The following is a 27221-nucleotide window of genomic DNA, read 5'->3' as shown; positions in this document are numbered from 1 at the left end:
GCATGACAGGGAAATAACCAGAGAAATATCACATTCATGGACTAGTCATCTCTCATCTTGATTACTGCAATACACCTCCAGCTCTTCTACACAGTTGTCTTCACAGTTGTATCCAAGTCCAGAACCAACAATATATGAGAGATGGTACCTAGATGAAAAGATTGTGAAGCTTCAGCACAACTTTTATATTTTAGCGTGGAGATTCTGTTGGAATGAAAGCGCACAGAATGACAGCGCAAGATTTATTACCCTAACAATATTTCTAATAAAGATATACGGGCTCAATCAATTTCCCTGAATGCCTTTTACTAAAACAGGGCTCACAGCAGGAACACAAAGAAAAGAGCACTGTTTCTATTCCTGCCCGGGTATTTATACAAGTGCTCACTTTCTTAGGAGCCAATCACAATCAAATTCCTACCTTTAAATTAATTGAAGTTTGTTTATTCAGATTCCAGACATATTTGTCATGATCAGCTATGACAGAACAGACCCCGATGCTGGAACCCATGAAGATCACGCAAGACTGAAGTGGATTGTAAAGATTTAATGTCCAAGGGAGCTGAAGGAGTTTGGGCTGAGACAGCTGGCACGAAGGCGGTCGGATGAGGACCAGTAGGTAAGTTCGGAGTTTCCTGATGAACGGCGCCAATAACTTGGGTACTGAGCTTGAGTGCTGGTGATCCAACTGCGAGGTGGCATGGCTTGGAGTTGTGGCATAGAGTCGTGGCGTGGCTGGAGGCTTAGGATCTCAGACGGAATTCTTCTAGATGAAGTTAGTTTAGAGGACCCAGGTTGTCACTCGGGGGAGATAACCTGCAGGTGATGAGGAACACTTGATTTGAAGAGTAGACAAAGAGTAAAAACACACTTGGCAGACTATGGAAACCATGAGTCCAGGTACAGCACCATAAAGGGGGCAACGGAGTGGCAATGAGTGCTGGGGAAGGTCCACATTAAATGGGAGCAGGCAGGCTGATGAGGAGAGTGCCAACAGCTGGGTGCAATCTAGAGAGGAAGAGCAGAGAAGGGAGGGGGGAAGGAGAGGACTCCCAGAGGTACCATGACAATATTGCTGGCCTGCCTCCGTCCCGTTCTCCTCATGGCCCTTCGATTCGGCGCTGTCTAGCCTTAACCACCATCAGCGTCTGGACTCTGGGGTCTCTTCACTTGGGCATGCTAGTTGTCTCCGCCCAGAGCCCAAATGCCAAAGAATACTGACTGTTCGTGCTCAATTCCTGTTTCACTATTGTGTCTTTCAATCAAGCTTTCGAGATCTCTCCTTATTAAAATACTCTAAATTCACCTAAATGCATTTGTTTCATACTAATGAAACAAATTACCCAACATGCAAAGTTTCTGTACTTTAAATTTTCAAAAGACTCTTCCAGACAGAGGTCTTTCACAGACTCCCATGTACTTTAACCCTTGTGCTATCTTAGATGACCCCACCCTTACTTTGACGTGTTCTCCCTAACATGACAAAGGTGGATAAAGGTGGAAAGATTTCATGTAATCCATGGACACCAATGAAGATCACAAATCATTGAAGAAAAAAGGTTTAGAGCACTGTCTAGTGGGTCTAGATCAGTGTTTTTCAACCTTTTTTGAGCCACGGCTGAGCTGATATCCTGGATATGGGAAATGTTGTTAGATCAGTTAATGAGGGCAATTTCCCGCCAGGAGGGCGCCAGGAAAGTAAAATTGGCCTTTCTTTTGATTGTTTGTTTCAGTAAAATAAAAATAAAAACCCCATCAGAAAAATGCAAAGGTATGTAATCAACCTGCCCCTTTAATTTTTAAGGAAGAAGATCTTGGGGCATTTTCTAAACTTGGCTATTAGAATTTGTGAAAAAAACAAAAACATTTGTTATCTTTTAAAGGATAAAACTAATGTACAAGTAAAAACTGTTGGTAATGTTTTTCAGAAAATTTTCTTATAGCCTTTAACTTATGTTCTGTCTGTTGACACATTACGTTACATGTAGGTGTTAGTAAGTCTTGTTTCTGGGGTTTCCACAGCAAACTGAAAAAAATGTCTCTAAAGCAAGAGCCTAAAATGATTTTGATAAAGTGAAGCATAAAAGTAAAAAAAAAAAAAAAAATTGCAAGTGACTTCAAAGACTTTTACAAAGAATTTCTGTTGTGTCTGACTTGAGTGTGAGAAACTAAAGCCTCCACCCCTACCCGCCATTCTTGTGGCTTTACTGAGACTTATATAAACTGACTTGAAACTCTGCTGACATTTCTGAGAAAAAGAGCCACGTTACAGGAACACAGGTTGAAAACTTTGACTCACTTCCACCAAATAATGACCATCTTTCTAAACTTTCAGCACCTCATGGAAACCATCGTGCACTGGAACTCTTTACAAGGATTTACTTTCTTTCTGTTCCTGACAACAATCAGCAAAGGTAAAAAAACAACCCACTTATTCTTCATTAAATTTACTTTTTTATCACTTGACGTGGAATTCTCTTAACACAAAGTCTGTCTAAATTTGACCACAATAACATACTTGTAAAACTCAATGCAAGATAAAACTCATTCAAATGAAAGTGACTGTTCAGTTAAAGCAAAACAATGGTTAGCTTATCTGCATCATGTGGTTTCCTATAGCAGGTGACATCCGTATATCGCTGTCTCCCACAATGAAGACCCGAATTTCAATTCAGTTTACACTCTGACAAAGACACACGAAGCAGAAATCCCAAAAAGCTGGTTTAAAAAGTCTAATAAACTGCTTTTGATCTCATTTATAGAGAAAAATTTTGCTGAGTAGAATCAAAAGCTGTTCCCATAGAATCACAGAGACAAGACAGGCTTTCAAAAATGCTGAATTGTTAAAGCAGATGCATTCAGAATCAACATTTCAAGCCAATTAAAAGGACGTACTTCTTAAATCTTTGAATTTTGATTTGTTTTCTTTGCAGGGTCAGGATGTGAACTTCCTTCAAGCCCTGAGTGCTTCAGACAAAATAACGAGCAATCAGTTTACTTTTGTGAATGGAGCTTTAATACAAACGCAAGTGATGCAAGGTTTGACTTTTACTTTAAGTAAGTACTGATCTGTGCTTTCTGTTTGTCACTTTTACCTTTTAGGACTTTCTGGGTTGAACTTCTTCTTTGGTTCTTCTTTCTTCTTTGTTAAATTATTTTTTGGCAAAATCCAACAAAATGAAACCGGAAAAAGTGGAGACTTCTTGTTTCTTAAAAATCCTTTGATGGAAATGAAAATTTGGATCCAAATGGATGTCAACATTCTAAAGCAAGAAGAGGCAGACAGGCCATAACAAGCAGACACACTACGGCTACGTTTTTGTCCAAACAGAGAATCACTTGCCTAAATTTGTGAAATAAAATCTTAGAATTGTGACACACCTTTTAACAGAAATTATTTACTTTTTTTTAATCATTGTCACAATATGGAACCGGCAGCCCCGTGACCCCCAAAGGGACAAAACAGGTTTGGAAGATGAATGAATGAATGAACGAATAAATGAACAGTTGAAATGTATAACTGAGAGCATCATAAAACAATAAAACAGCCATATGAGTGTGATTTTTAAAATTCTGTAATAGTAACCTTGTATAACTTCACACCAGCATCAATATTTGGGTTCATTCATAACAGAAACTGAAAAAAGGCACAAAGGTTTTCTTCCTCCATGTGTTTGTTGTAAACCCCACCCCTAGTGATGCCCCATCCCCATTCCCAGAGGGTCTGTTCTGATTGGCTAACCTCTTTAGTAACTACTGGGTGTTTTTAAATCCTAATTATACAAACACAGATGAATGAGCTCTGCAAATTTCACTAACGCTAAGGATAAAAAAACGACCTGAGAAAAACACCGAAATCTAATTTTGAACTTAATTTGTTGAGAGAATATTACAACAAATAAACAATATCCCATCCCATATCCTGTGTGTATGTCTTGTACTGTGGTTTTCTATATAAGCCTGGTCTTTTGGCCACTCTTGTTCTCCTATATTTCCCTTTTCTCCCTATTTTGTTGTACTTGTTGCAACAACAGTAAAGGCTCAGTTGACTCAAACACAACATAACTGAGTGAATTTAACAGTCTAAACAAGGGATCTGCCAATGACAAAGAAAACCACGGCCATGGAAAATGAGGAACAATTAACAGAATTAATTGTCACACTGGTTTCTAAAACTGAAACCAGTGTGACTGTGACTGGGGGGAAAGCAACACAATGTAAACATTGAAAACACAACACTCACTGAGAAAATTAAATGGCTCAAGCAATAACCTAAAAACCCTTAACACAATATAACAGTGGTGACTGAGTGAGTAAGGAGCATGAAAATCATCTTCCAAACCCGCTTAATTCAGCAGTGCATCACTCCGCAATCCCTTTTGGGGTCAGCCACTGCTAGGCAAAGGCGGGACACACCCAGTGTGGTTCTGGGATTTTTGCTCACCGTTCTTGTGATCATTTTGACCCCACAAGGTGAGATCTTACAGGGAGCCCTAGATGGAGGGAGATTATCAGTGGTCTTGCATGTCTTCCATTTCCTAATAATTACTGCCACAATTGATTTCTTCAGACCAAGTTGCTTACCTATTGCAGATTCAGTTTTGTTTTTTTAACTTGTCCTATCCAACAGCTGAGCAAACAGATAAGAGCTAAAGGTTTTCTTGTGTTTAACATATTGCAGATTTAGTCTTACCAGCTTGGTGCAGGTCAACAATTTTTTTCTGGTGTCCTAAGACAGCTCTTTGGGTTGACCATAGTGAAGTTTGGAGTGTGACTGTTTGAGGTTGTGGACAGGTGTCTTTTATATCGATAACCAGTTAGATCAGGTGCTGTTAATACAGGTAAAAAGAAGAAGTTACAGATCTGTGAGAGCCAGAAATTTTGCTTGCTTGTAGGTGACCAAATACTTATTTTCCACCACAGTTTGCAAAAAAAGTCTTTGAAAATCAGACAATGTGATTTGCATTTTTTTCTCATTTTCTCTCTCATCGTTGAGGTATACATATGATGAAAATTAAAGGCCTCTCTCACGTTGAATAAACTTGTAAAATAATTTTTAATTTCTTAACTGGCTACAGCCAATTAAATTGTATTTTTTGAATGCCAGAAAGAACAAAAATCAATTCTAAAAGTTTTAAAGCATGTATCAATATTTCGGCTCTGGCTCTGGAGAGAAAGGGTTTCACTCAAGAAAATATTGTGCAGAAATATTAGTGTGTGTCCTCAACCCAGTCCAATCTTCACACTTTTCTTTTTTAAGGTTCTGGACAATATTGGTTGCTGTTTTTTTTTTCTCCAAATAACACTCCTTCCCCAACAGGTCAATAGATAAGTTAATGCAATCCGTGCCAGATTTAAGGGGAAATTATAAACCCTCCTTTATTAGAATAAGAAGTAAAACGTATTGTTTTACTATGATATTTATCAGTGCTTTTCTTGTCCACCTTCAAGACATGTTTTCTTTTGCTGATCCTTCTTCTGATTGCTTGCATTTTTTTGGTTGATAGTTTCACAGGTAGGAAGACACGGTTAGGGGAGACTACGAAGAACCCGTATGAAATTGTTAAAGAAAGACTGGTTGTTGGCTTTAAAATTGATATTTGGATAGAAGGTAATACGAGTAATTCCAGCTGCATGTCACCCAGGTGGTCTGGTGTGCTAAAGGACAGAGGTAATAATGCGGTACTACAGCAAGGTTTCATTTGGGGTTTTGATGAACATTTTGATCAAATCTCCTTCCTAACAGTTAAATATGAGGCTCCACGAAATGTTTCTGGATCCTGGTGGAGCAACGGCCTCATTTTAAGCTGGCTAGCTCCAGAGACATATCCAGCTTTGGCAGAGGTTCACATTCGTCCCATGGATGCTCCTACAAACTATTTGGTATCTGTAAGCTGCCTTTTTTTTATTGAATCTTCTGTTTGAGCATTTTATGTTGCAACCTTGATAACCTTTTAATGCATTGTGCTAACAGAGGTTCATAAACACCACCTTTGAGGCCTTGAAGTGTGAGTACCACCTTTTCCTCTAAATTGTATGTCAAACCCTCTTCTTTTTTCCATCTGTTTTGAAAAATTTGTATTTAAGTCTGGCTATTAATCTCTCATATTTGACGATATGGCTCTCAATTTTCAGAATATGAACATTAAGTACAAACAGAGGTCATCGTTTGACTCTTCTGCTAGTAAAACAAAGAAAGAAACTACAACATTTTTATGAATTCTTTTTCTCTAGGAAAACATTTGCCAATGTTGAAGCATTTTTTTGTTTTTAGTAAAACTTCTTGCAATGTGTTAATTTTTTATTTTTTTACCTGAGCAGACAAAGTTCTAATTGTGAATCTTCAGAGGGATAAAGCCTACCTTGTTCGGATCAGACATCGATCAACTAGAGTCAAAGACCCACTATGGAGCAACTGGAATCCAGATTTAGTTGTTCCTGCCGGTAATCTATATGTAAAGAAATGAATGGAAGATTTAATGAGTAAAAATTTAAATGTAAACCATGTATGAGTTTTAACCCCTTCATGCTGTATGTTGCTAATATAGAACGCGTCATTAAATCCAGGACGTCACTTAAAATCCCACTCCGATCATCTTTTGATCTATTTTCACAGCATTCTCAGAGATCTTTTAAATATGATTCAAATTCAATTAAAAAAAAATGGTCATTTTCTAGGACATTGTTTGTGTCGAGTGGCAGTAGTTCATCAAAAATCCAGCTCTTTGTTATTGGTGGAACTGTTGGCGTGAAGTAAGCCTGCCCTGACTTCCCATCATCCCTTTGTTTACACTCTACTGCTAGCTTACAGCCTCTCACAACCCTAACCAAACAATACAACAAAAATGGCGAGCAATACTGGAGCTATCCAGCCGTACAGTTGTGAGTCAGATGCCAGCTCAGACGAGGAAAACAAAGACGTACGTGTCAGGCGAGGCATCCAGCGTAAAAATCTCTGTCAAACCAAATCAGTGAAAGCTGATTCCCTGAAAGAATATGCCAAAAGGTGAACGCCAACATTGATCTACGGTATTTGTCTGCAAGTGGATGCATCTGAGTGGAGCGGAGCAGGAAGCTCGTGGGCCATTGACTGTAGCACCAATGTCACCACTACAAGCTTTTTCTAACGGCAGTTTTTACATCTCCTCCTGGTTTACAATGATTTGAATGAAGAAATACTCAGAAATTTCAAACTCAAACTTTTACACCAAAAATTCAATTTTCATTGGAGTGGGTCTTTATTGTAGCATCACCTTGAATTAAAAAAAACAACATTAGAACATTCGTTAATGTAGTTGGAAAAAAATTCAAGCATGAAGGTTTTAAAACGTCACCATTTCTATCAAATCTGACGTTACTAGAATTGTTTCCAATTGTTTGTGGTTAAAATAAATTCTTATTATCACAAACATTTATAATGTGAGTTAGAAAGATAAAAATGTGCTCAAATGGTTTGTTTTCACTGCAGAACTTGAACATGAACCTGAGATAACCAGCACATTAGAACTTTCAAATGGCACTCGAAAGGTGATGCTAACTTGGAAGGTAAGCATAACACTAAGAAATCATCAACTGGTCATGGCTCTTTTGGTCTTTGTTGTCTAGATTAAGTATCACTTCCTGTTTGGATTCATGCTGACCTTCTGTCACTGAATACATTCCAAATCTTTATGACTGTATTTAGTCTCATGGTGATGTCAGAAAAGCTCAGAAAAGGAAGCTGTGATGTGTTTCAGTGGTCGTTAAAAAGCAGTAGCAAAAGTGAGATCTTCTGCATGCAACTGCAAGTGAACGTCTTTTGTTTTTTTTATTTTTCAGATGTATGCACACATTCACATTTAATAAAAAATAATAATGGATTAGATTTATCTGTGCTTTTCCGGATGCTCAAATTGCTTACAATGTGTTCATTATTCATTCACTCCTCATTCATACTTAGTGATGGTAAGTTACTGATATAGCCACAGCTGCTGTGGGGCAGACTGACAGAGGCGTGGCTGCCAGTTCGCGCCCACGGCCCTTCTAACCATCATTCACATTCACACACTAGTAGAGCAACAATGGAGACACAATGACAGTTGACTAGGGGCAGCGGGGATCAAAATGGACGATCTGCTCTACCTCCTCGGCCACTGCCGCTCACAGATAAAACAATGTTGCGATACAATGTACCAAATTCACAAAAAACATTGTGAAAATTAACAATAAAAAAGTTACCAGTGCATCACATACAAAAAAAAAAAATTAGTAAACATTGCATCTTACCACACATTCAGAACTGTGAAATTGGCTTTTCAGGACAGCAGAAGATAAAGCATGTTTTTTTTAAAACAAATACTGTCTAGTAACTATGTTTTATATAAACAGATTATAAAGATAATGTTGAAATCATGCAAGGAAACAACAATCATATTTTTTGCAAAGATACTGTCCATTGGTTGATTCCCCCCAGAATCACTTGTGACATTACCCAGACTGCTCAAGAGCAGCAACGTATCTGTGAGACTTGGGGAGCTTGGCCTTTCACATTCTTGTTGTGGCACAGTCAAATCTAAAGCCTTGAAGCTCTGGCCCTGGAATTCATGCTGTGAAGAGTCCTACTGTGACAAGACATGCTCTGACAGAGCTCTGCCTTTTACTCCAACCGCATCCAACCACCAACTTCACAGTTTGATAACGGGAGGTTCCTGAACCCCCATAATTGCACTCTAAAATGGGACAACACTTAAGAGTAAATTTAACACTTACTTTAGTCACAATTAAAAAATAAACTCCTGAAATCCAAATTGTTCATGCTTTTTTGCATAACTCCAGATTTTCAACTCTGGAAATTTGCTGTGCGTGCTTTATATTCAAGGACTGATCAGACCAATCAAGATGAAATGAAATTGGGCATGTCCAGGGTGACACAGCTATTGATTGGATCCTCTCTCTTTCTGGTTTGGCTGCTATTCAGCCGCTGCAGCTCTAGATGGGCACCTGCATCGCCACTTAGCTGTGGTGAGGCTGGTCCCCGCCTGTGATGCTGCATTTGGCTGGCCTATGCAACTACTCACAGAGAGGGAGGTCTCAAATATTAGCATTTCCAACAACCAACATTTTGTTTTCGTCCTCAGACGTTTTCCCATTGTCTATCTCCAGCAGTTTAGGGGGTGGGAGGTGGGAAAGGGGTTGGGGGTAGGTCTGGGGAAGGGGCTCTATTTTAATTTTCGTGCTCGTTTTAATATTATATATTTTGTTTTGTCTTAATGTAAAGCAATTTGTGTTATGTATTTTCATAGGAAAAGTGCAATATAAAAAAAGTTTGATTTGATTTAATTGTGCCACACCGTTACAACCTTAAGAAAAAATATATTTTAAATTTTATGAGAGTGGTTACCATCAACAGACAGAAATCAAAATGAATATGTATTGTTTCTACAATTATTTAAAAAAAATGTAGAAATAACAAGCATATCTCCAATCTTTTATGCTACTAGAGATTTTGTTAAAAATACATAGTCTACTTGCCATTGTTACAAAAATCAAAAAACAAAACAAAAGAAGTGATAAACAAACAGACCATAAAAAACCACATCTGTGTCGTCAATGCAGGCTTGATCTCCAGCTGGCACCATTTACTCCTGCAAAAAGCAAAACGTTTTGATCATGTCCACATGCTTTGATATCACTCAAAAAACTGATTTCATTGATTTATGGTAGTCTGACCTCTCAAACACATTACTCCCACATTTTCCTCTTAATCGTTTAAGATTTAAGCTGTGTATTCTTGTGATTTGTTCAATAGCTTCTTATTTTTTTACCATCTCAGTACAGCAGTAGTAAAGTATGGTAGTGGATAGTTTAGTAATATTAACATGCATATTACTACCAATTCACAAGCAAAATATTAAGAAGATGTTGTGCTATTTTATACACATACTGCTCAAAATTTTCACAATTTACAAAAACATGTAAAAAGAAAAAACATTGTGGCAATTATCATTGGTTGCTCTCGGAAATAGAGATAATTTGCATTAACATACTTAAGAAAATGTTTATTTTCTCTGTTCATCATCAAGATCTTTGTGGCCGTCGGAGTATTATGCTTGAACCATGTGACATCTAAATTGTAAAAAAGAACAAAATAATTTGACACATTACACCTCTTCCTCATAGGGACCTTCTTCAGTGTCACTCATATTAGAAATTATATCTACTTTCTGCTGCTGCTTCAAATTGGTGTGTTTGTCAGAACTGATCTCCCTTCTGCTCCTCAGCCGATGCCCAGTGCAGCAGCAGTCACAAATGTGACGTTCAATGTGAAAGACACACAGTCGTCTCATGATTGTCCATGTAGGAAGAAGAAAAAGGAACACAACACAGAGCAAAACAGCGCCACTGTTTATGTGTCATATTCTTCTGTCAACATCACCGTCGTCGCCAAAAACCCAGCAAGCCAGTCTCCACAGGCCGTCATCAGACTACCAGTTGCAAGTGCAACAAATTTAAAAAGTAGGTCACATTGTGTGTAAGATGAACTACAGCCTTTTTTTTGTAGTTGCTTGATACTTCTTTGTTGGTCTATCTTATAAGGCAATGCTAAAAACTGTTATTTGCTTTTCTTTCTTGCAGTTTGTAATGAAACATTACTCAATGGAAAATTAAAGAAGACAACTTGTGTTGAGTTGTACGAGCTTCAAGATGCTCAATTGAAGCCAAAACCTGTCATGATTTTAACAGCAAGGGGGGGAAAGAAAAGGAGGGAACAAATTAAAACAAGTAAGTCATTTCCTATTTCAAAGTTTATCTTTTCCCTTTTTTTAACACAAACATATTCCTTGAAGAACTTCTTTAAAATGTTATTTTGGGCACAGAAGGTGGCTAAAATGTATTACAATTTATATTTTTATATCCCTAATATATTCTTTTTATGCTGCATATTATTATGGCCATAGATATAATAAAAAAAGGATGAAATAAACAGCACTGAGGTGCAAACTTTGTTTCTGTTTCAGATATGAGGGACTACATCCGGTACCTTTACTTTGAGCACAGATGTGTCAATGGGAAACCACAGACAGTTCAAATGTGCTTCTTTTATAAGAAGGAAGGAGGTAAGCTCTTTCAAATGCACTGGCTTTAGAAGATGATGTCCAAACTCTCAATGATCTCCATTTTCATATTTATGACTGTCTGTAAAAGTAACATTTATGAAATAAATGCTTTAAAGCGACTTTAATTTTCTTTAGAATGTTTGCGTTTTAGATGAAGACAGACACTTTTTAGCCAAGAAATTGGTGAGGAAAAAAGTCAGGTCTGGCTTGATGAAAGACATTTATGAAGTGTTATATAAAGATTGAAGTGGGTCTTAGAAATTAAAGGTAAACTTGGAGTACAGCAGCTACTTCACATGACGAAAAAGTCAGGAGAGGTGGTTTGGACATCAAGAAAGCTATTAGTACACCTTCCTGACGAAGCATTGTGAGTGTGTCCAACTAAGAGAAAGCCATGTTCATGACCCATTGTATTCTGAAATGATTAATATTCATTGGCTGCTCTTGAGATGCTTCAGTGTGAAATGAGGTGACTCAGAGGGAGGTTTTAGTATATTTGGTGGTTAATGTAAAGATAAAGAATTTTGCATCACACTTTGAATGAATAAACTTTATTCAACAATCCATTGGAACTCTTGATAAACATGTGTTTATGTGTCATCATTGGCCTCATCCTTCCTCACCTCAAGTGGAGAAACTGTGCTGACATGTATGTCCTTGTAAAAGAGGATATAGTGTATATGCAGCAAGGCTTTCCAGGTTTTAAGCAGAGTGCATGCAGAGGCAGTCATGCACTCATATCAGGTGTAAAACATCCTCTCTCTTCCTTTTCAGTGCCAAACAAGGAACCTCAAGAACTTTTTGTTTCTGATGAAACACAAAATTCAGCTCAATTGTTCTGGAAACCAATTCCGTATGAGCACCGGCGTGGGTTCCTCACTCACTATATATTGTGTGTGAAAATCAATTCACAAAATGAAGGTATGGATCTGATGTTTCGACTCATTTTACATGGATGTTTTAAAAATATCAATTTGTTTTTTTGGTGTTTTTAACGTACTTGTAGCATTTTTCTGATGATGGAGGATCTATATAAAGAAAACTCAGCGTAAAATTGTATTTGAGTATTTCTTCGAATAAGGAGCAGATGAAAAAATTCTGTTGGAAAAGGCCTGTAGCAGTGACACAGGTGGTACAACTTCCCTGCTCTGTTCTGACACATCCACTTGCAGACAAATAGATTCATGTACGTCTTTGGGGTTGTGAAGGGCTGTTAGCTAGCGGGAGAGGGTGTAAACTAAGGGATGATGGGAAATGAGGCCAGGCTTACTCTATGCCACCAGTCCTGCTCACAACACAGAATCAAATTTCGAATGAACTTGAGCTTCTGAACTTCTGAACATCTAATGAACTTCTGCTGCTCTGCAGAAACGGTGTCCAAAACACAACAACACTTTCTATTTTTTAACATTTTGGCTAAAAATGGCATAAAGACAATTAAAAGACCACTGGGAATCATTTTAAAATTTAAATTTCAATTAGTTGCCATGCACCTCATATTTGTTCTCCACATTTAACCCATCCCCTGGGGAGCAGTAAGCTGCAGACACAGCTGCACTGAGGAACTGTTTGGTGGTTTATCCCCCCAATCCAACCCCTCAATGCTGAGTGTCAAGGGAGGCACTGGGTTTCATTTTAAGGGTCTTTGGTATGACTCTGCCTGAATTTGAACTCATGACCTTCCAGTCTCAGGGCGGACATTCTTCCACAATGCCAAAGAGCTGGTACAACATAGATTAAAAGACGATTGGAGTGGGATCCTCAAATCGTTGCAATCAACCCTCATCATCCTCATTTTATTTTTCCAGAGTGCTTCAACATATCTACATCAAAGACATCTTACCGCTTGAAAAACTTGACACCAGATACAAGATACAACATCAGCCTGGCTGGAGTGACACGAACGGGAAAAGGACTTCAAGCCACAGCCTTTTTTATCACATTGTCAGAGAGTCCCGTGAACGGTACCAGACCTCTAAAATCAATTCTGACGTTGAAATTTGTTTTCTTTCTTTCTATTATTTCTAATGCCAGCATTTGTTGTCCTTTTTAAAATTCCCTTTTTTTTCCTCTCTTTTGGACCAGTGTGGTTGAGTTTTGGATTGCTGTTTGGGTTCTTTTTATTCTCAACGATGTGCACCGTTGTTTTAAAGAGGTGGGTGATGCCTGACATATTTTGCTCAACAATTTTGTTGCATTTTTGTTATTTTTAAAGATGCATATCTTTGGTAAAGACGAGTGAAAGCTGAATGTTTTTGGTGTCAGTGTAGTGAAAGCAAACATGCTGTATAATCAATGTCTGCTGTGTTGATATTCAGAATCAGAATCCTGATCCTCCCTCCTGTGCCGACTCCTGTGATTCCAGATTTCACTTCCCGTCAGCCGGAAAGCGAGGTAAGATGCAGCTTTTGACATGAAGCTATTGTGACTTTTTTTTTTTTTTCGGACCACGCCAATTTAATTACAAAATTAAAATGTGTTGTAACTGAAGAAAGAAAAATTCTCTTTTAATTAGAGTTGATTGAAAAAGGCTTTAGAAGAGAAAGACATTTATTCCATAGAAGTCTATGTCTTTATATTTTATGTGAATTTTGTTGCTTGAGGACTTTGTTTGTACAGGAAACAAATGCAGGGCAAACGGGGGAGCCAACCAAACAGAGGGCAAAACTGTTCTCTTATTAGATAAAAAAAAACTCCTTCAGGCACAGAGTTATAAAACGAATTGAATAAGTGGCAGCAAACGCAGAATCTAACAAAGCCACTATCTTACTAAACTAGAGTAGCTTGAAACTGGTTAAAGATTTTGAACATTAAGAAAAAAAAAACAATTAGTGAGAATTCATGCTTATAAGTGACACTGGCATTGTAGACTTGCGTAGATTTAGTTTAAATTGTCCTCGGGTTCACATGCATCTGGTGCAATACTTTTTGCTAATGTAAGCATAGTTGTGCAGGAATGTGATCCAACATCTGCACACTGGGAGTCTCACAAAAAAGTATTACATTGCATTAACTTTTTGAGCCACAGAAATAAAAAAGTTAAGCTTACGTCACAAGGAACAACTCATTTTGATGAATTTTATTGAAGAGATTTTTTCCAACAGGAAACTAGGTTTTGCTTAGCATTTAAGCCAGGAAAGTATGGTAAAAAAAAAAAATACTCTGAACACGTATCAGAAAAAAAAACTCTATCAGAGGCTGTTTACAGTTTTGAGTTATCAAAGCCTTGTGATATAGTTCTCAAAAACCAAATGTAAAGAAGACAAATTTTAAAAAAAGGTCAGGAAACGAACATTTAAACCAAACTGCGTTTGAGTGATTAGCAATTGGACACAGGTGTGGCAATTAACTGAAGTCAAATAAATAAGACTGAATAAAAACCAAGTGGACTAATATTTACAAAATGAAACAGGAAGATAACACATTGAACCAAATTAAATGAATATTAAAATGAAAAGCAATAAACCAGAAAACAAAGAAAACCTTACTGTTCATAGTTCTCTCTTATTTGTAATTTAATTGTTTTACAATATACTTAAGGCTATTTTCTTTCAATTATTAATTTATACTGACTTAAAACAAAAAAAAAACATATTTTTAACTTGTAAAAAGCCTTTTAAAGAAGTTTCTTGTGCTGGTTGCTTTTAAGACCTTGTCTTCTAATGTGTCCCACAATAGCAGAAGTGGGAGAGGAAAGAGGAAGTGGATGAGCTCACTCTGCTACAGCTACTCCAGGAGGGGACCTCCCTTACAGAAAAGACCCCCGTCTTCACAGAGAAGTGGAGTGATGGGAGTGACATGGAGAATGAGGGGAGTGACTCAGAGGGATCCAGTGATGAGTGTGAGAGCTCAAACTCAACAAGTCAGGCACTGAGAAAATCTGGGATGACGGATATTGAAAAGATGGATGTAGAACTTGCCATGCTGATATATAGAAATGGTTTGGTGTTCGATGTCAAAGGAGAATCACCCTAAAATTGTCCATACGTGATTTATTCTGAATATACGGTTAAACAGCTTTTCTTTTTTGGAAAAATGTGATGTTTATATAACTTTGTGTTTAAAATTATATTTGTATGTTTGTATATTTTTGTTACCTGTGTGTTTCGTTTTTAGCAACAAAAGATATGATGCTATATTTTTTTTGGAAAAAGATAAAAGATTTTGGTTTAAATTCACATTATTTGGTAAAAAGTAAATGAACATTTAAGCGACGGACATCATGCGACAGAGTGGCGACCTGTCCAGGATGTCCCCTTCCTTTGCCCACGAGTGGCTGGGATAGGCCTCTGCAGACCCGTGACTCCAAAAGGGACAAAACGGGTTTAGAATTTGAATAAATGAATGCAGGATTTCCAAAAACACCATTTCTATTTTCTTAAAAAAATAACACCCAAAATTCCTCCTTAGTGGCAAATTATTTATAATTCATTTAATTCAGGGAGTGTCCGCCCTGACACAGAAAGGTCATGAGTTCAAATCCAGGCAGAGTCATGCCAAAGACAAACCCAGTGCCTCCCTGCTTGGCACTCAGCATTGAGGGGTTGGATTGGGGGGTTAAACCACCAAACGATTCCTCAGTGTGGCTGTGTCTGCAGCTTACTGCTCCACAGGGGATGGGTCAAATGTAGAGAACAGATTTCACATGCCTATGCATGAAAACTTGGGACTTTACTTTAACTTTTACAAATAAACCTTTTGGATCACTTTTTGAAACTCCAAATATAGTTAAAATCATAGTTTATAAACAAGTTAAAAAGCATCTGTGTTTACAAGTTAAACTAAGTTAAACTTACACTGAGTTGAGTTAAACTTGTAATTTTTAATTCTTTTTAATTGCATGAGAAACAAGTTGTTTGAGGTTACATTGACTGGAAATCCCGGTGAGGATGAGCTTGACATTCTATGATCTGATGTGAGACATAAAAAAATACAAGAGTGCATTCTTTGCTACTTTATTGCAGATGCTAAGATGTGGTTGAACCTTTTCATGTCATTACTCTAAACATCAAAGCCTCAAAAAATATGGGCTGCTGGAAACATTTAGATGCAACTAAGCAAAACATTTGAAGTAAAAACTAATCATATTTCACTCCGATTTTTTTATAGTAATACATTAATTTCATTGCAGACTTGTAGTCTATACAGAAAAGACACCCATGACAAAATACATTAATTGTTATCCTTTCAGTAAACAGTCATACCAGTGTTTCCACAACTGTAATATCATGCCACAGAATATATATCACAGCTGTGTTATATATGGCACTATATGCAATGTTATATACTAGAAACATGCGAATTAGAACTGAAATGTCCAAACACTAATCTATAGTTGATTGTTGTAAAAGAATACAAAAGTAAAAGCAAAAAAACATTAAAAGTCAGGGCATGTGGTTGTTAAAAAAACAAGTATGAGCATGGGATAGTTAAGTTCATCACAGGAAGTGGTCATCAAAAAGATGCACTGACCTTGAAAAGGTTAAAGAAACGTATTGTGAAAAAGGACAAGTCATAACAAGAGACATTCATGTGGTTTGACTTACATACAATATGTTCTACTGATTTATGTGAAATTAGCAAAACACTCATAGTTTTTTCTTATAATGTAGTTTCATTTCTCAGAAGAATGACCCATTTTTTTCACAAATTTGGTTTAACTAAAAGGAACAAGAACAGCAAGAATTAGTCTGTTGATGCACTTTTAAATTAAAACGAAATATTTGTATATTAGCTGACGAAAATCCGGTCCCTTTAACAAATGATAAAAAAACGCTTTTTTTAAAATAGAAAATACACTCAAATCTTGAAGCAAATTGTTTAAGATCTGCAGCTGAGAATGAGGATGAAAATTTGAAATTAATTTTAAAATTAATGTTATTAAGTGAGTGCTGCCATTTTTTCCTTGACATTTTCAAAGGAGGATTTCTCCTGATATGCATAGCCTTCATTGACCATTAGGTATCATATGCATAGCCTTTTTAAGAAGCATTTATCTCTGTTTACACCAGTCAACTCTAAAAACAAAAATCTGCAGAAATGTGTAGCACTAAAAGATTTTTTTCCTTTTGGAAAAAATGTGCTGAAGCCCAGTTTCTAGTGTTGTAGATGTGAAGGGCAAAAACTCATTATTTCATGTAAGGTTTAATGTTATGTATGTCGCAGCTACATACAATTACAGAAACAGAAAAGCATGAAGCCCTTAGAAATATGTTTTTCACTTCTTGTTGCTGTTTTTTTTTGCACAGCTAACAAATCAGAAGTGATTTGCTGTTAGTAACGATGATGATGAGGATAATTTTTTATTTCAGACAAAACACCTTAAAGGAAAGATAGGACAGGATAAAAATAAATATGAGAAATATTTTAAAAAAGGAGTAGGAAGAGAAAAAAGCCCTTCCCCTAATCCTGTTCCCTCCCTAATGAGTACACATTCTTTTTTAGATACCCATATACACACATATAACTACGCATATAGATAAAAACATTCACACTTGGGCATCCGACATACATTTGTTCTGTATAGACACTCATCATTCTATTTAAATCTTATTTACCTAAATCCCTGTACAAATTTATATCCATAAATATTTACATAAATATATCACAATTTATTAATGTTGTTTATGTATATTTATCAACAGTCCTTGATGTTTGGACATTGTTTTAAGTGTATGCTGGTTCTGTTAAGATGGGTATTTCCATAGGAATGTTGTGGTAATTTATCAATACGTTTTTATTATTATTTAAACCTTTTAATAATAATAATAATAAATTAATTTGCTGGATTGTTGCATCCTTGGCTTGTGAGTGGTGATTTTGGCGCCCCGCAGTGGTCACTCAGAGGAAGAGCAGGTCGCTCAGCAGACGGCAGCAGGACGGGTCACCGCTGCCGACCGTTCACCGCAGGATTTCAAGGAGACAGACGGTAACCTTCGTGTCAAAAAAGAGGCGCTTCCGGGGAGAATAAAACCATCATGAACGGGCTAGTACTTTCGCTGACATCCTGTTAATTCCCCGTAAAAAATGCCCAATGATCGCTGGCCCGCGTTAGAAGATGGCGGAGTCGGACGGCGAATTTGTCCCGAAACATTCTCAGAGCGGGTGAGTATCGCCGGGCTGACGGCGCTGAGCGGGGTTTGCATTTGACGGTACGTGTCCGCGGTGTGTGGACCCTGGGAAACTCCTCACCGGGGCTAAAATGTAGGAAACACCGAGGCGGTGGCCGGGCCTACAGCTGCAGGTGAACGTCTACACGTCATCGTGAAAGCCCCAAAAAATGTGTCCAAACTTTGAACTTCCTGTTCGCTCTAATGCTCTTTAGAGTAAATATCATATCCAAGATTTTCTGAACTGTTCTTAGTAAAATGTCATATTGCAATCCATACATTTATTTTCATGTTTAATTATTTTTCCATTTTTAGTTTTTTAATTTAAAAAAAATGTAACTAATGTGCTTAAATTGTTGTGAAATTCAGACTGCAAATAATGCTAGCAAACACTGACTGTCAAAGTATTTAGATAAAGTATTAATAGGATTAATAGGATTAATAAAGAATATAAATATAAATGTCAAAGCTTGTATATATTTGCAAGAAAGCTGCCTCATTTTTGCAAATATACACAAGCTTTGACACTAAGCACTCACTCCAGTAAACAAATGTGTTTTTAACATAGTTTGTGGCATTTTTCTTATGATGGAGGACATATAATAAAATAAGAGCTTTAAATTGCATTTCTCAGTATTTCTTCATTCAAATCATTGTGAATCAGAAGCAGATGAATAAATGCAGTTGGAAAAAACTTGTAGGTGTGACGGAGAAGCTACTACGGCAAGCCAAAAGGCCCAAGTGTTCCTCCCTGATCCATGTAATGGGACTGGGTATCACCAATAATTTCCACAATTTCGATTCACCAGAGCCTGGATCGATTCACAATTTTGTTTTCAATTCTTTCGATCCACTTGATTCAGTTCAGTTTTGAATTTACACGCCTTACACATTCCGACATATTTGTATAGAAATACATTAATAATCGATGTATGTTTTGACGATATTCATATGTATCAGTGAAATAATAAACCAACACCGTAACACCATACAGTGTTGCATGGTTTCTCAAGAGGAAAAGCTCAAACAAAACCGTGCAGATTATCATGTTCTGCCTCTCCTGGAGGGCCTTTCAGTTTGGCCATCATACATTAACATCAAGCTAGCAGACGTCCGCTTTACTGCTGTTGTGCATTAGGTCACCAGAAAAGGAAAAGCATCAAAGGTCGATCTCTACTTTTATGGATTGATTAATGATTTATTAAGCTTGGATCAATTCAGATTGATTAAGCGATTTGATCAACCGAGCGCTACCATGGACGTCTTTGTTTTCCTCGTCTGAGTTGGCATCTGACTCAAAACTGTACGGCTGGATAGCTCTGATATTGTTTGCCATTTTTTGTTGCTCCGCTAAAGTAAGGTAGGGCTTGTGAGGGGCTGTAAGCTAGCGAGAGAGAGAGAGTAAACAAAGGGATGATGGGAAATGAGGGGAGGATTACTCTGCAACAACAGTTTAGAGGAATTTCTAAAGAAACTACTACTCTGCAGAAATTATGTCCTAGAAAAGGCCACAGGTTTTGCCTAAAAACAGAATAAACATGACAATGCTTTTAAAATAGAGCTAAAGATGATTGGGGTGGGACTTTAAGCTTAAGTCTGTCTTTTTTCTGCTAAGCCCTAATTGTACATGTTGTCTTAGTTTTACTTCTTTTACATCATAATTTGAATGAAAAGTAGCCTCAACTGTTAGTTTTCTGCTTCGTGTTATGCTTAGGCTCATGTGCTGCTGAGGTCTTGCTCTCTGGCCTCAGCGTAGGTCTCTGTACCTTGTCTGTTCAGAAGGTCTGTGGTTAGATGGAAGCTGATAGACTCATCTGTGACATCTGGAGTTAGCGGCGGGCCTTTCAGCCCAGAGTACCCACAAACTTTCTATTTAAGTGCAGGAACCGCTGACAGATGCATGCATGCATGGCAGTTGGTGGGCAGTGGAACAGTTTTCAGATCAGCTTCAACCCTAAAAAGCTTCTGTGACAAAATCATAACCACCATGGGCCTCTTTTCGGTCCCTAAAGATCACTGTCTTACCCAGCATGCATTTCTTAATGATGATAGTCTTCAATACTTTAAATGATTTTTAATTTTTTAGAATTGATTGATGTACGCTCAAGCTTTTTTGGAAAAAGTAAGACTGACAAGAAAGAATCCCCCTTTTTCACACTTTTTTCTCTCTGATCATCTTTTGATCTTTTTTTAAAAGCATTCCCAGCGGTTTGTTTATCATGATTACGCCTTTTAGGCAAAATCTGTAAACCTGTGTTGTTTTCTAGGACATAGTTTCTGCAGAGCGACAATAGTTGTTTAGAAATTTGCTTTGTGGGTGGGACCATTGGGATGGAGCAACCCCGCCCCCCCTTACCTTCCTTATTTTTAAGAGCTCTCTGTTTATTACGTCCTCTCTGGCTAGCTTACACCCTCTCACACCCCCAAACTATCTTTCTCTGGAGCAACAGAAATGTAGAGCAATATTTAAGCTATCCAGCCGTACGGTTTTGAGCCAGCTCAGACGAAGAAAATGAAGATCTATTTGTCTGCAAGTGGATGCATCGGAATGGAGCAGAGCGGGGAAGTTGTGGTCTGCCAATTGTAGCTTCTGTGTAACAAATATTCTCTTTTTCAAACTGCATATTCGTCTTCTTCAGATCCACAAGAGTAAAGAAATACTCAAAATGCAATTTCTGAAGCTTAACTTAATGAGAAAAATGGCACAAGAACACCAAATAAACCCACCCAAAACATAATCTTCATTAAGCTGGGTCTTTAAAGGATTTTTTTGGTCAAATTCTTTTAATTTCTCACATGTGCAAAATGTAAACTGGATTGATTTTGTTTTTCAGTGTAAACAATAGGAATCTTAATTTAACTGCTCACAAGTACTGTCTTTAACAGTCACTTTTGACCTTTAATTATTCCATAAATATTTTTTTTATAAGATTTTAACATTTCTATTTTTTTATTTCAACTATATTATTACATTCTTTAAAAATATATTTTTTAAATGTTTCTTTTATTTGTCATTTTTATGTATATATATTTGGTAACATTACATTTTTAAAGGCAACCAAATATCTTTTGCGTAGAAAATTTGTGAAACAAATTCTGTTTTCTGTAAAAACTGAGTGTTTGAGTATACGGACGGATGTTCTATCGACAGCAAAGACTTGGAAAACTATGAAATGCATCTCCTCCATCCAATTCAAAAATTACATTACATTCCCATCAGTGCACCATCAGACCCTCTATATCCGCACATTATTGCTGCCCTCACCACATTTCATCAAAAGATAACAGTTTCTGCACACAACTAAAGACCTGATTAAGTTCAATAGTTCAAGTAAAGGTCGTGTGAATGTTATGTGTTTAAAAAAAGGGGGGGGGGGGGGGATTATGTCCTGACTCATTGATGGTAATGAGACCCTTTTCTCGTTTCAGTATGGCTAACAAGAATAGTACGCTGCGTTGCTCCTTCTCCGCCCCCAGCCACAGCGCCACGCTCCTCCAGGGCTTGTCGCTTTTGCGGGCTCAGGGTCAACTTCTGGACGTTGTGCTGGCTGTAAATGAAGAGCACTTCCAGGTCCATAAAGCTGTGCTTGCCGCCTGTAGTGATTACTTCAGGTCAGTCTGAAGCAGGAGACCTAACGCTCCCTGTTTTCCTCAGATTGCCACAGAAGAACCTCTATTCAGAGATTTCCGATTAAAGACGTTTCTAAAATGCATATTTATGCTGTTCAAAAAGCACCGCTGGACATAAATTGCATTGAATCAATAGACAATAATTACCTGTACATATTGCAGTGAATGGATTTGTCAAGAATGCTAAAGATCTCTATAACAGTTGTAACAAGTAGACATTTCTAAAGTCTAAATTCGGAGGGCTAAAATGGTTTTTACACAAAATCTGTCTTAAAAAAAACATCACTTGTGTGCAAAATTTTCCTTAGTGATCCTTCATTTACCGCGAGAGTTACATTCTGAAAATAACATGCGATAGATGAAATTTGCAAAGTAAGCATTTATATTTTACAAAAATGTAGATGTTTTAGGGCTGTAACCCTTCGCTACACACTGCACACTTTTCTCAGACTGATATTAACATTGTCACACTTTTCTTTCTTGTTTAAAATCTTAAAGCTCAAAAAATAAGTCCAGTTTTATAGAATGAAACTAAATATTTGCCAGCGGTTGACACTGCACTGTGGAAATTGACTGACAAAGTCTACAGCCAATCAGGATGCAGAACTCTGCTGTTTTAAAAAGTGTAGGATGTAAAATTGCATTGAAAATGTGAACCACCTTATAGCGAGGGAACACTATTGATCCTAAATGTCGTGATTCTGAAGACAATGTGGTTTCTGCTTTTCAAACATGCAACTACTAACTTTGTGCTTCAGATAAAGTAAAATAATAAAAATAAAGATGTTTATTTTGTGTTTAGAGCCATGTTTACTGGAGGCATGAGGGAGTCGAGCCAAGATACCATTGAGCTGAAGGGCTTGTCTGCCCGGGGCCTCAAGCATATCATCGACTTTGCCTACAGCTCAGAAGTCACCTTAGATCTGGAATGCATTCAGGATGTCCTCGGGGCAGCTGTGTTTCTCCAGATGGTTCCCGTCGTCGAGCTCTGCGAAGAATTCCTCAAGTCAGCCATGAGTGTGGAGACCTGCCTGCACATTGGACAGATGGCCACCACGTTCAGCTTGTCTTCCCTCAAAGAGTCGGTGGATGCCTTTACCTTTCGTCACTTCCTGCAGATTGCAGAGGAGGAGGACTTCCTACACATTCCCCTGGAGCGACTCATCTTCTTCCTTCAGAGCAACAAACTGAAGAACTGTCCTGAAATTGATCTCTTCCGTGCTGCTGTCAGGTGGCTCCGGTACGACGAGTCCCGCCGGGTCCTTGCCAGCAGTGTCCTCTACCATGTGCGGTTCCCGCTCATGCGTTCCTCAGAGTTGGTGGATATCGTTCAGACGGTGGACATCATGGTGGAGGATGTGCTCTGCCGTCAGTATCTCCTTGAGGCCTTTAACTACCAGATCCTTCCCTTCCGACAGCACGAAATGCAGTCTGTCCGAACCCTCATTCGCTCTGATGTTATGTCTCTTGTTACCTTTGGTGGAACCCCATACACTGACAACGATCGCACCGTGAGCACTAAAGTGTACCATCTTCCAGATTCTGCATCCCGACAGTTCAAGGAGCTGACTGAGCTGGAGACCGGGTGCAGCCACGCATGCGTCGCCGTGCTCGATAACTTCGTGTATGTAGTTGGTGGGCAGCAGTTGCAGTACCGCAGTGGGGAGGGAGCCGTCGATAGCTGTTTTCGCTATGACCCACACCTGAATCGGTGGCTGCGTATCCAGTCCCTGCAAGAAGCTCGCATTCAGTTTCAGCTGAGCGTGCTCCAGGGAAAGCTGTACACCACGGGCGGCCGCAATCGATCCGGCAGCCTGTCATCCGTAGAATGTTATTGCCCCAAAAAGAACGAGTGGTCCTTCGTAGAGCCATTGAAACGCAGAATATGGGGTCATGCCGGCACCGCTTTTGGAGAAAGGCTTTATGTGTCAGGTGGTTATGGCGTTTCCGTAGAGGACAAAAAAACCCTCCACTGCTACGATCCAGGATCGGACCAGTGGAACTTCCGAGCCCCCATGAACGAACCCAGAGTGCTGCACGCTATGGTCAGTACCCACAATCGTGTGTACGCTCTGGGCGGTCGCATGGACCACGTGGACCGTTGCTTTGACGTGCTGGCGGTTGAGTATTACATTCCAGACAACGACCAGTGGACCACTGTCACTCCGATGCGAGCGGGTCAGTCGGAGGCAGGCTGCTGCCTACTGGACGGGAAAATCTACATTATAGGAGGATACAACTGGCACTTGAACAACGTCACGAGCATCGTCCAGGTGTACAACACTCAAACAGACGAGTGGGAAAGGGACTTACACTTTCCAGAATCCTTTGCTGGAATTGCTTGTACGCCATTAAAACTCCCACAGAACGACACATAAAGTTAAGAGTGCTAAATTAAACGCGTGAAGATTTTACTCCACAAATTGTTGGAGAACGCTTATTTAGATCAAACGACAAAACATCAGGCTTGTCCGTTTTGTTTCTCTGTTGAAGATGTGAAAAAGTAGCATTACTTATACTGTGTGAAATCGTCTCTGTTTTAGAAACAAGTTACCTCTCACCAATACTCTGTATTTGAACTCTTTTGGTTTTATGATATTTAGCAGATGACCAATGTCTTAATATACCGGTATTCAAATGCAATGACTTTCAACAAGCTGACATTTTAAAATTGCTTCTAGTTTGAATGTATAATGAATCCAGTCATGTAGATTTCATTCATTGAGAAAATTAGAGTTGTTGTTAGGTCCTTTAGCAAACATTACCAAGCCAAGTACTTATATAACACAAATATCAAACTTAAAATAAAATAAAAAGTTTCACACGTCAAGAAGGGCTTAAGTTACAAATTGCACACATTTGTATTTTTACATTTTGTCCAAGCAAAAATGTAGGAGCAGGAACTACTTCCAGACTATTAAGCTTTGTAGCTGTTTGATTGTAAGTTTATTTATTTAGTTCTGTTTATTCTAGCTCAGATTTTATGAAAAACACTACGATGGCTTGAAACCTTTCTACTTTTATCTGTGATTTTTCTTTGGGTTTCTAAAATCCTCATATCAGAATTCAACGAGCATCATAAAAAACAAGTATCAAACAAGTTTGGGAAGGCATTGTTTTACATTTTTGGTGTTTATTTTTAAACTGTAGATCGGTTTCCTGAGCATCAAACTTGCAGTAACACTGCCCCCTATAGACAAAACAGTGCATAGCCCTAATGGCAGCTACGTACAAAGTTATTTTTACAGGATTGTGTATTTGTTCATGGTTGAAAAAAGAAATACTTTAATGACCAAACTGCACCTGATCTTTTACAAAGAAAATCGTTAGCTTTACAACCTCAAAACTTATTTTTAATCTCCTATTTTTATGTGTAACCCCATTCATTTTTGCTCATAATTTTGCTGCACTTTTCCAGGTTGTAACCGATGATTACCATACTAATGTTTGAGACAAATGACATCCATCTACAAGATTTTACTGAAAACTGTCCCGTCTGCCTTAGTATGCGTTGTTTAACTTGTAACAATGAAAGCACATTACATTTATGAAGTGCAATATACCAAAAACTGCCACTGTTTAAGGAGAATGTACATGTTTGTGTGACTCTGTTATTCCTTTAATAAAAGTGTTATATTTTAAATCTGCCTTTGTTTTTATTGTGGTGTAACTCTAGTACTTAGAGGAGCTTTATATAGATCGAATGAAGACCTTCCAGTCTAAAAGTTTCTCATAATAAAAAGTTCTGTACTGGAAATTTTGGAGGTACTTGAAGAGAAAACAGTGGAGGGTTTGGATGGCTAGGCCAAATAGAAATTTTTATTTTGTAATTTGTTTATCTAATATTGTTTTCTGTCTTTTTAATTCCTAAATCCATACTTATATAAAGTACAATAATTTACTCTAAATATTAAAAGGGTCCAAAAGGACCTTATTCTAAACTCACTGAGAAAATGACTGATAATTGGCAATTTTCAAGTCCCTAATACGTAATGAGGTTCTTTGATTCATGTATTTTTTCATTTTGGTTTTTCTTCCAGTACAACTTTGCCTCCTTTGTTTTCACAAATCAGGACTATTCGTGCAGGTAAATGTTTTTGGATTTATGCAATAATCTGTAATAATAAATATAACTTCTTTGATTTTACACGTCATAGCTAAATTTAGTTTGATTCTACCGCATTTTAGGATTAAGGTAGCAGAAAAGTAAAATCTGAATACCGTATTATAAAAGGTCAATTGTCAAAATGTACCGTCGTGGCCAAGGGTTTTGAGAATTACAAAATATTGGAAAATAGAAAAATTGCTGCTTAAATTATTATAATAGCAATTTGCATATACAGTAAACCCTTGTTTTTCGCAGGGGTTACGTTCCAGAAAGAACCCGTGATATAGGCAAAATCCGTGAAGTAGAAACCTCTAATTTTTTTAACAATTATTATACAATTAAATACTCTGTTATACATAGAAAAGAAAGAACAAACCATTTTACAGGATCAAGCATTTGTTTCACAAATCAAAGTACTTTAAAAACGTTTTTTTTCAACAAATAACTTCTGTACAATCAAATAATAATTTGAATCATCGATGTAAACAGAAGGCTTCAAATCGCGGAGATTAGCCCCGCCCACTGCGACCCGAGAGTAATTGAATTAAACGGGAGAAAATTTAAAATGATCATGAAAAAATACAAAGTACAAACGGACAAATAGTGGCTCAGGTGTATTTCAGAGCTCTTCAGTCTGAGAAGCTGCAGTGTTTTCTCTTTCTCAAGCCCGCGGTGCAGCTGTGTGTGTTTGTTCGGGAGAAGAACATAGTGATAGGCAGTTGGTGTTGCTCTTTTTCTATGGGTTTTAAAGAAACTTGAAATTGCAAGATGATTTGCATGTACGTAATTTGGAAAGCTGATTTACATTCGTGTACATATTAATTTACTGCAACGTTATTGACGCACAGGTAGAGAAGAAGCGGAGTGACTTTTTTAGCCAATCAGAATGCAGAACACAATGCACGATGCAAATCCGTGAAGAAGCGAAACCGTGAAAAGTAAACCGCGTTATATAGCAAGGGATCACTGTACTCCAGAATGTTATGAAGATTGATCAGATAAATTGCTTAGTCCTTCTTTGCCATGAAAATGAACTTGATCCCGTATAAAAAAATATTCACTGCATTTTGTTGCTGTCACTAAAGGACCTGCTTAGATCATTTCAGTGATCGTCTTGTTAACTCAAGTGAGAATGTTGACGAGCACGAGGCTGGAGATCATTATGACAGGCTGATGGGGTTAGAATGGCAGACATGTTAAAAGGAGGGGGATGCTTGAAATCATTGTTCTTCCATTGTTAAGCAAGGTAAGCTGCATAGAAACACGTGCCGCCATCAT

The 27221-nt window shown here is 37.8% G+C and overlaps 2 protein-coding genes across 6 annotated transcripts; both read left to right on the top strand.

Moving 5' to 3' along the window:
* The first annotated feature begins 2251 nt into the window (after positions 1-2251).
* LOC105353921 (interleukin-31 receptor subunit alpha) lies at positions 2252-17884 on the top strand. Of its 2 annotated transcripts, none has more exons than XM_020702373.2 (15): positions 2252-2414; positions 2934-3057; positions 5508-5671; positions 5747-5889; positions 5975-6008; positions 6322-6444; positions 7469-7545; positions 10260-10494; positions 10615-10761; positions 10998-11096; positions 11871-12017; positions 12905-13060; positions 13182-13251; positions 13415-13490; positions 14778-17884. In XM_020702373.2, the coding sequence occupies exons 1-15, from the start codon at positions 2312-2314 to the stop codon at positions 15069-15071; spliced, it is 1992 nt and encodes a 663-aa protein (XP_020558032.1). In that variant the 5' UTR covers positions 2252-2311; the 3' UTR covers positions 15072-17884. The 2 variants fall into 2 exon arrangements, with proteins under 2 accessions (XP_020558032.1, XP_011472307.1); XM_011474005.3 differs by having other exon boundaries at positions 14775-17884.
* Positions 17885-17942: 58 nt separating this feature from the next.
* Positions 17943-25478, top strand: klhl26 (kelch like family member 26). 4 transcript variants are annotated; one of them, XM_004067971.4, is made up of 3 exons: positions 17948-18200; positions 21635-21817; positions 22638-25478. In XM_004067971.4, the coding sequence occupies exons 1-3, from the start codon at positions 18154-18156 to the stop codon at positions 24211-24213; spliced, it is 1806 nt and encodes a 601-aa protein (XP_004068019.1). In that variant the 5' UTR covers positions 17948-18153; the 3' UTR covers positions 24214-25478. The 4 variants fall into 4 exon arrangements, with proteins under 4 accessions (XP_011472305.1, XP_004068019.1, XP_011472304.1 ...); XM_011474002.3 differs by having other exon boundaries at positions 17953-18339; XM_011474003.3 differs by lacking the exon at positions 21635-21817 and having other exon boundaries at positions 17943-18200.
* Positions 25479-27221: the final 1743 nt, after the last annotated feature.

The sequence above is a fragment of the Oryzias latipes genome, chromosome 4 (genome assembly GCF_002234675.1).
Source record: "Oryzias latipes chromosome 4, ASM223467v1".
NCBI lineage: Eukaryota > Metazoa > Chordata > Actinopteri > Beloniformes > Adrianichthyidae > Oryzias > Oryzias latipes.
The sequence above is the reverse complement of the archived record's forward strand: the minus strand, read 5'-3'. Positions and strand labels throughout refer to the sequence as shown.

Coding starts and splice junctions, on each gene's coding strand:
- LOC105353921 (XM_011474005.3), top strand. CDS start 2,312: ATGACCATCTTTCTAAACTTTCAGCACCTCATGGAAACCATCGTGCAC. Junction 6,445..7,468: donor AGATTTAGTTGTTCCTGCCG/GTAATCTATATG, acceptor TTTTCACTGCAG/AACTTGAACATGAACCTGAG. Junction 10,495..10,614: donor AAGTGCAACAAATTTAAAAA/GTAGGTCACATT, acceptor TCTTTCTTGCAG/TTTGTAATGAAACATTACTC.
- klhl26 (XM_004067971.4), top strand. CDS start 18,154: ATGGCGGAGTCGGACGGCGAATTTGTCCCGAAACATTCTCAGAGCGG. Junction 18,201..21,634: donor CCGAAACATTCTCAGAGCGG/GTGAGTATCGCC, acceptor TTCTCGTTTCAG/TATGGCTAACAAGAATAGTA. Junction 21,818..22,637: donor GCCTGTAGTGATTACTTCAG/GTCAGTCTGAAG, acceptor TTTTGTGTTTAG/AGCCATGTTTACTGGAGGCA.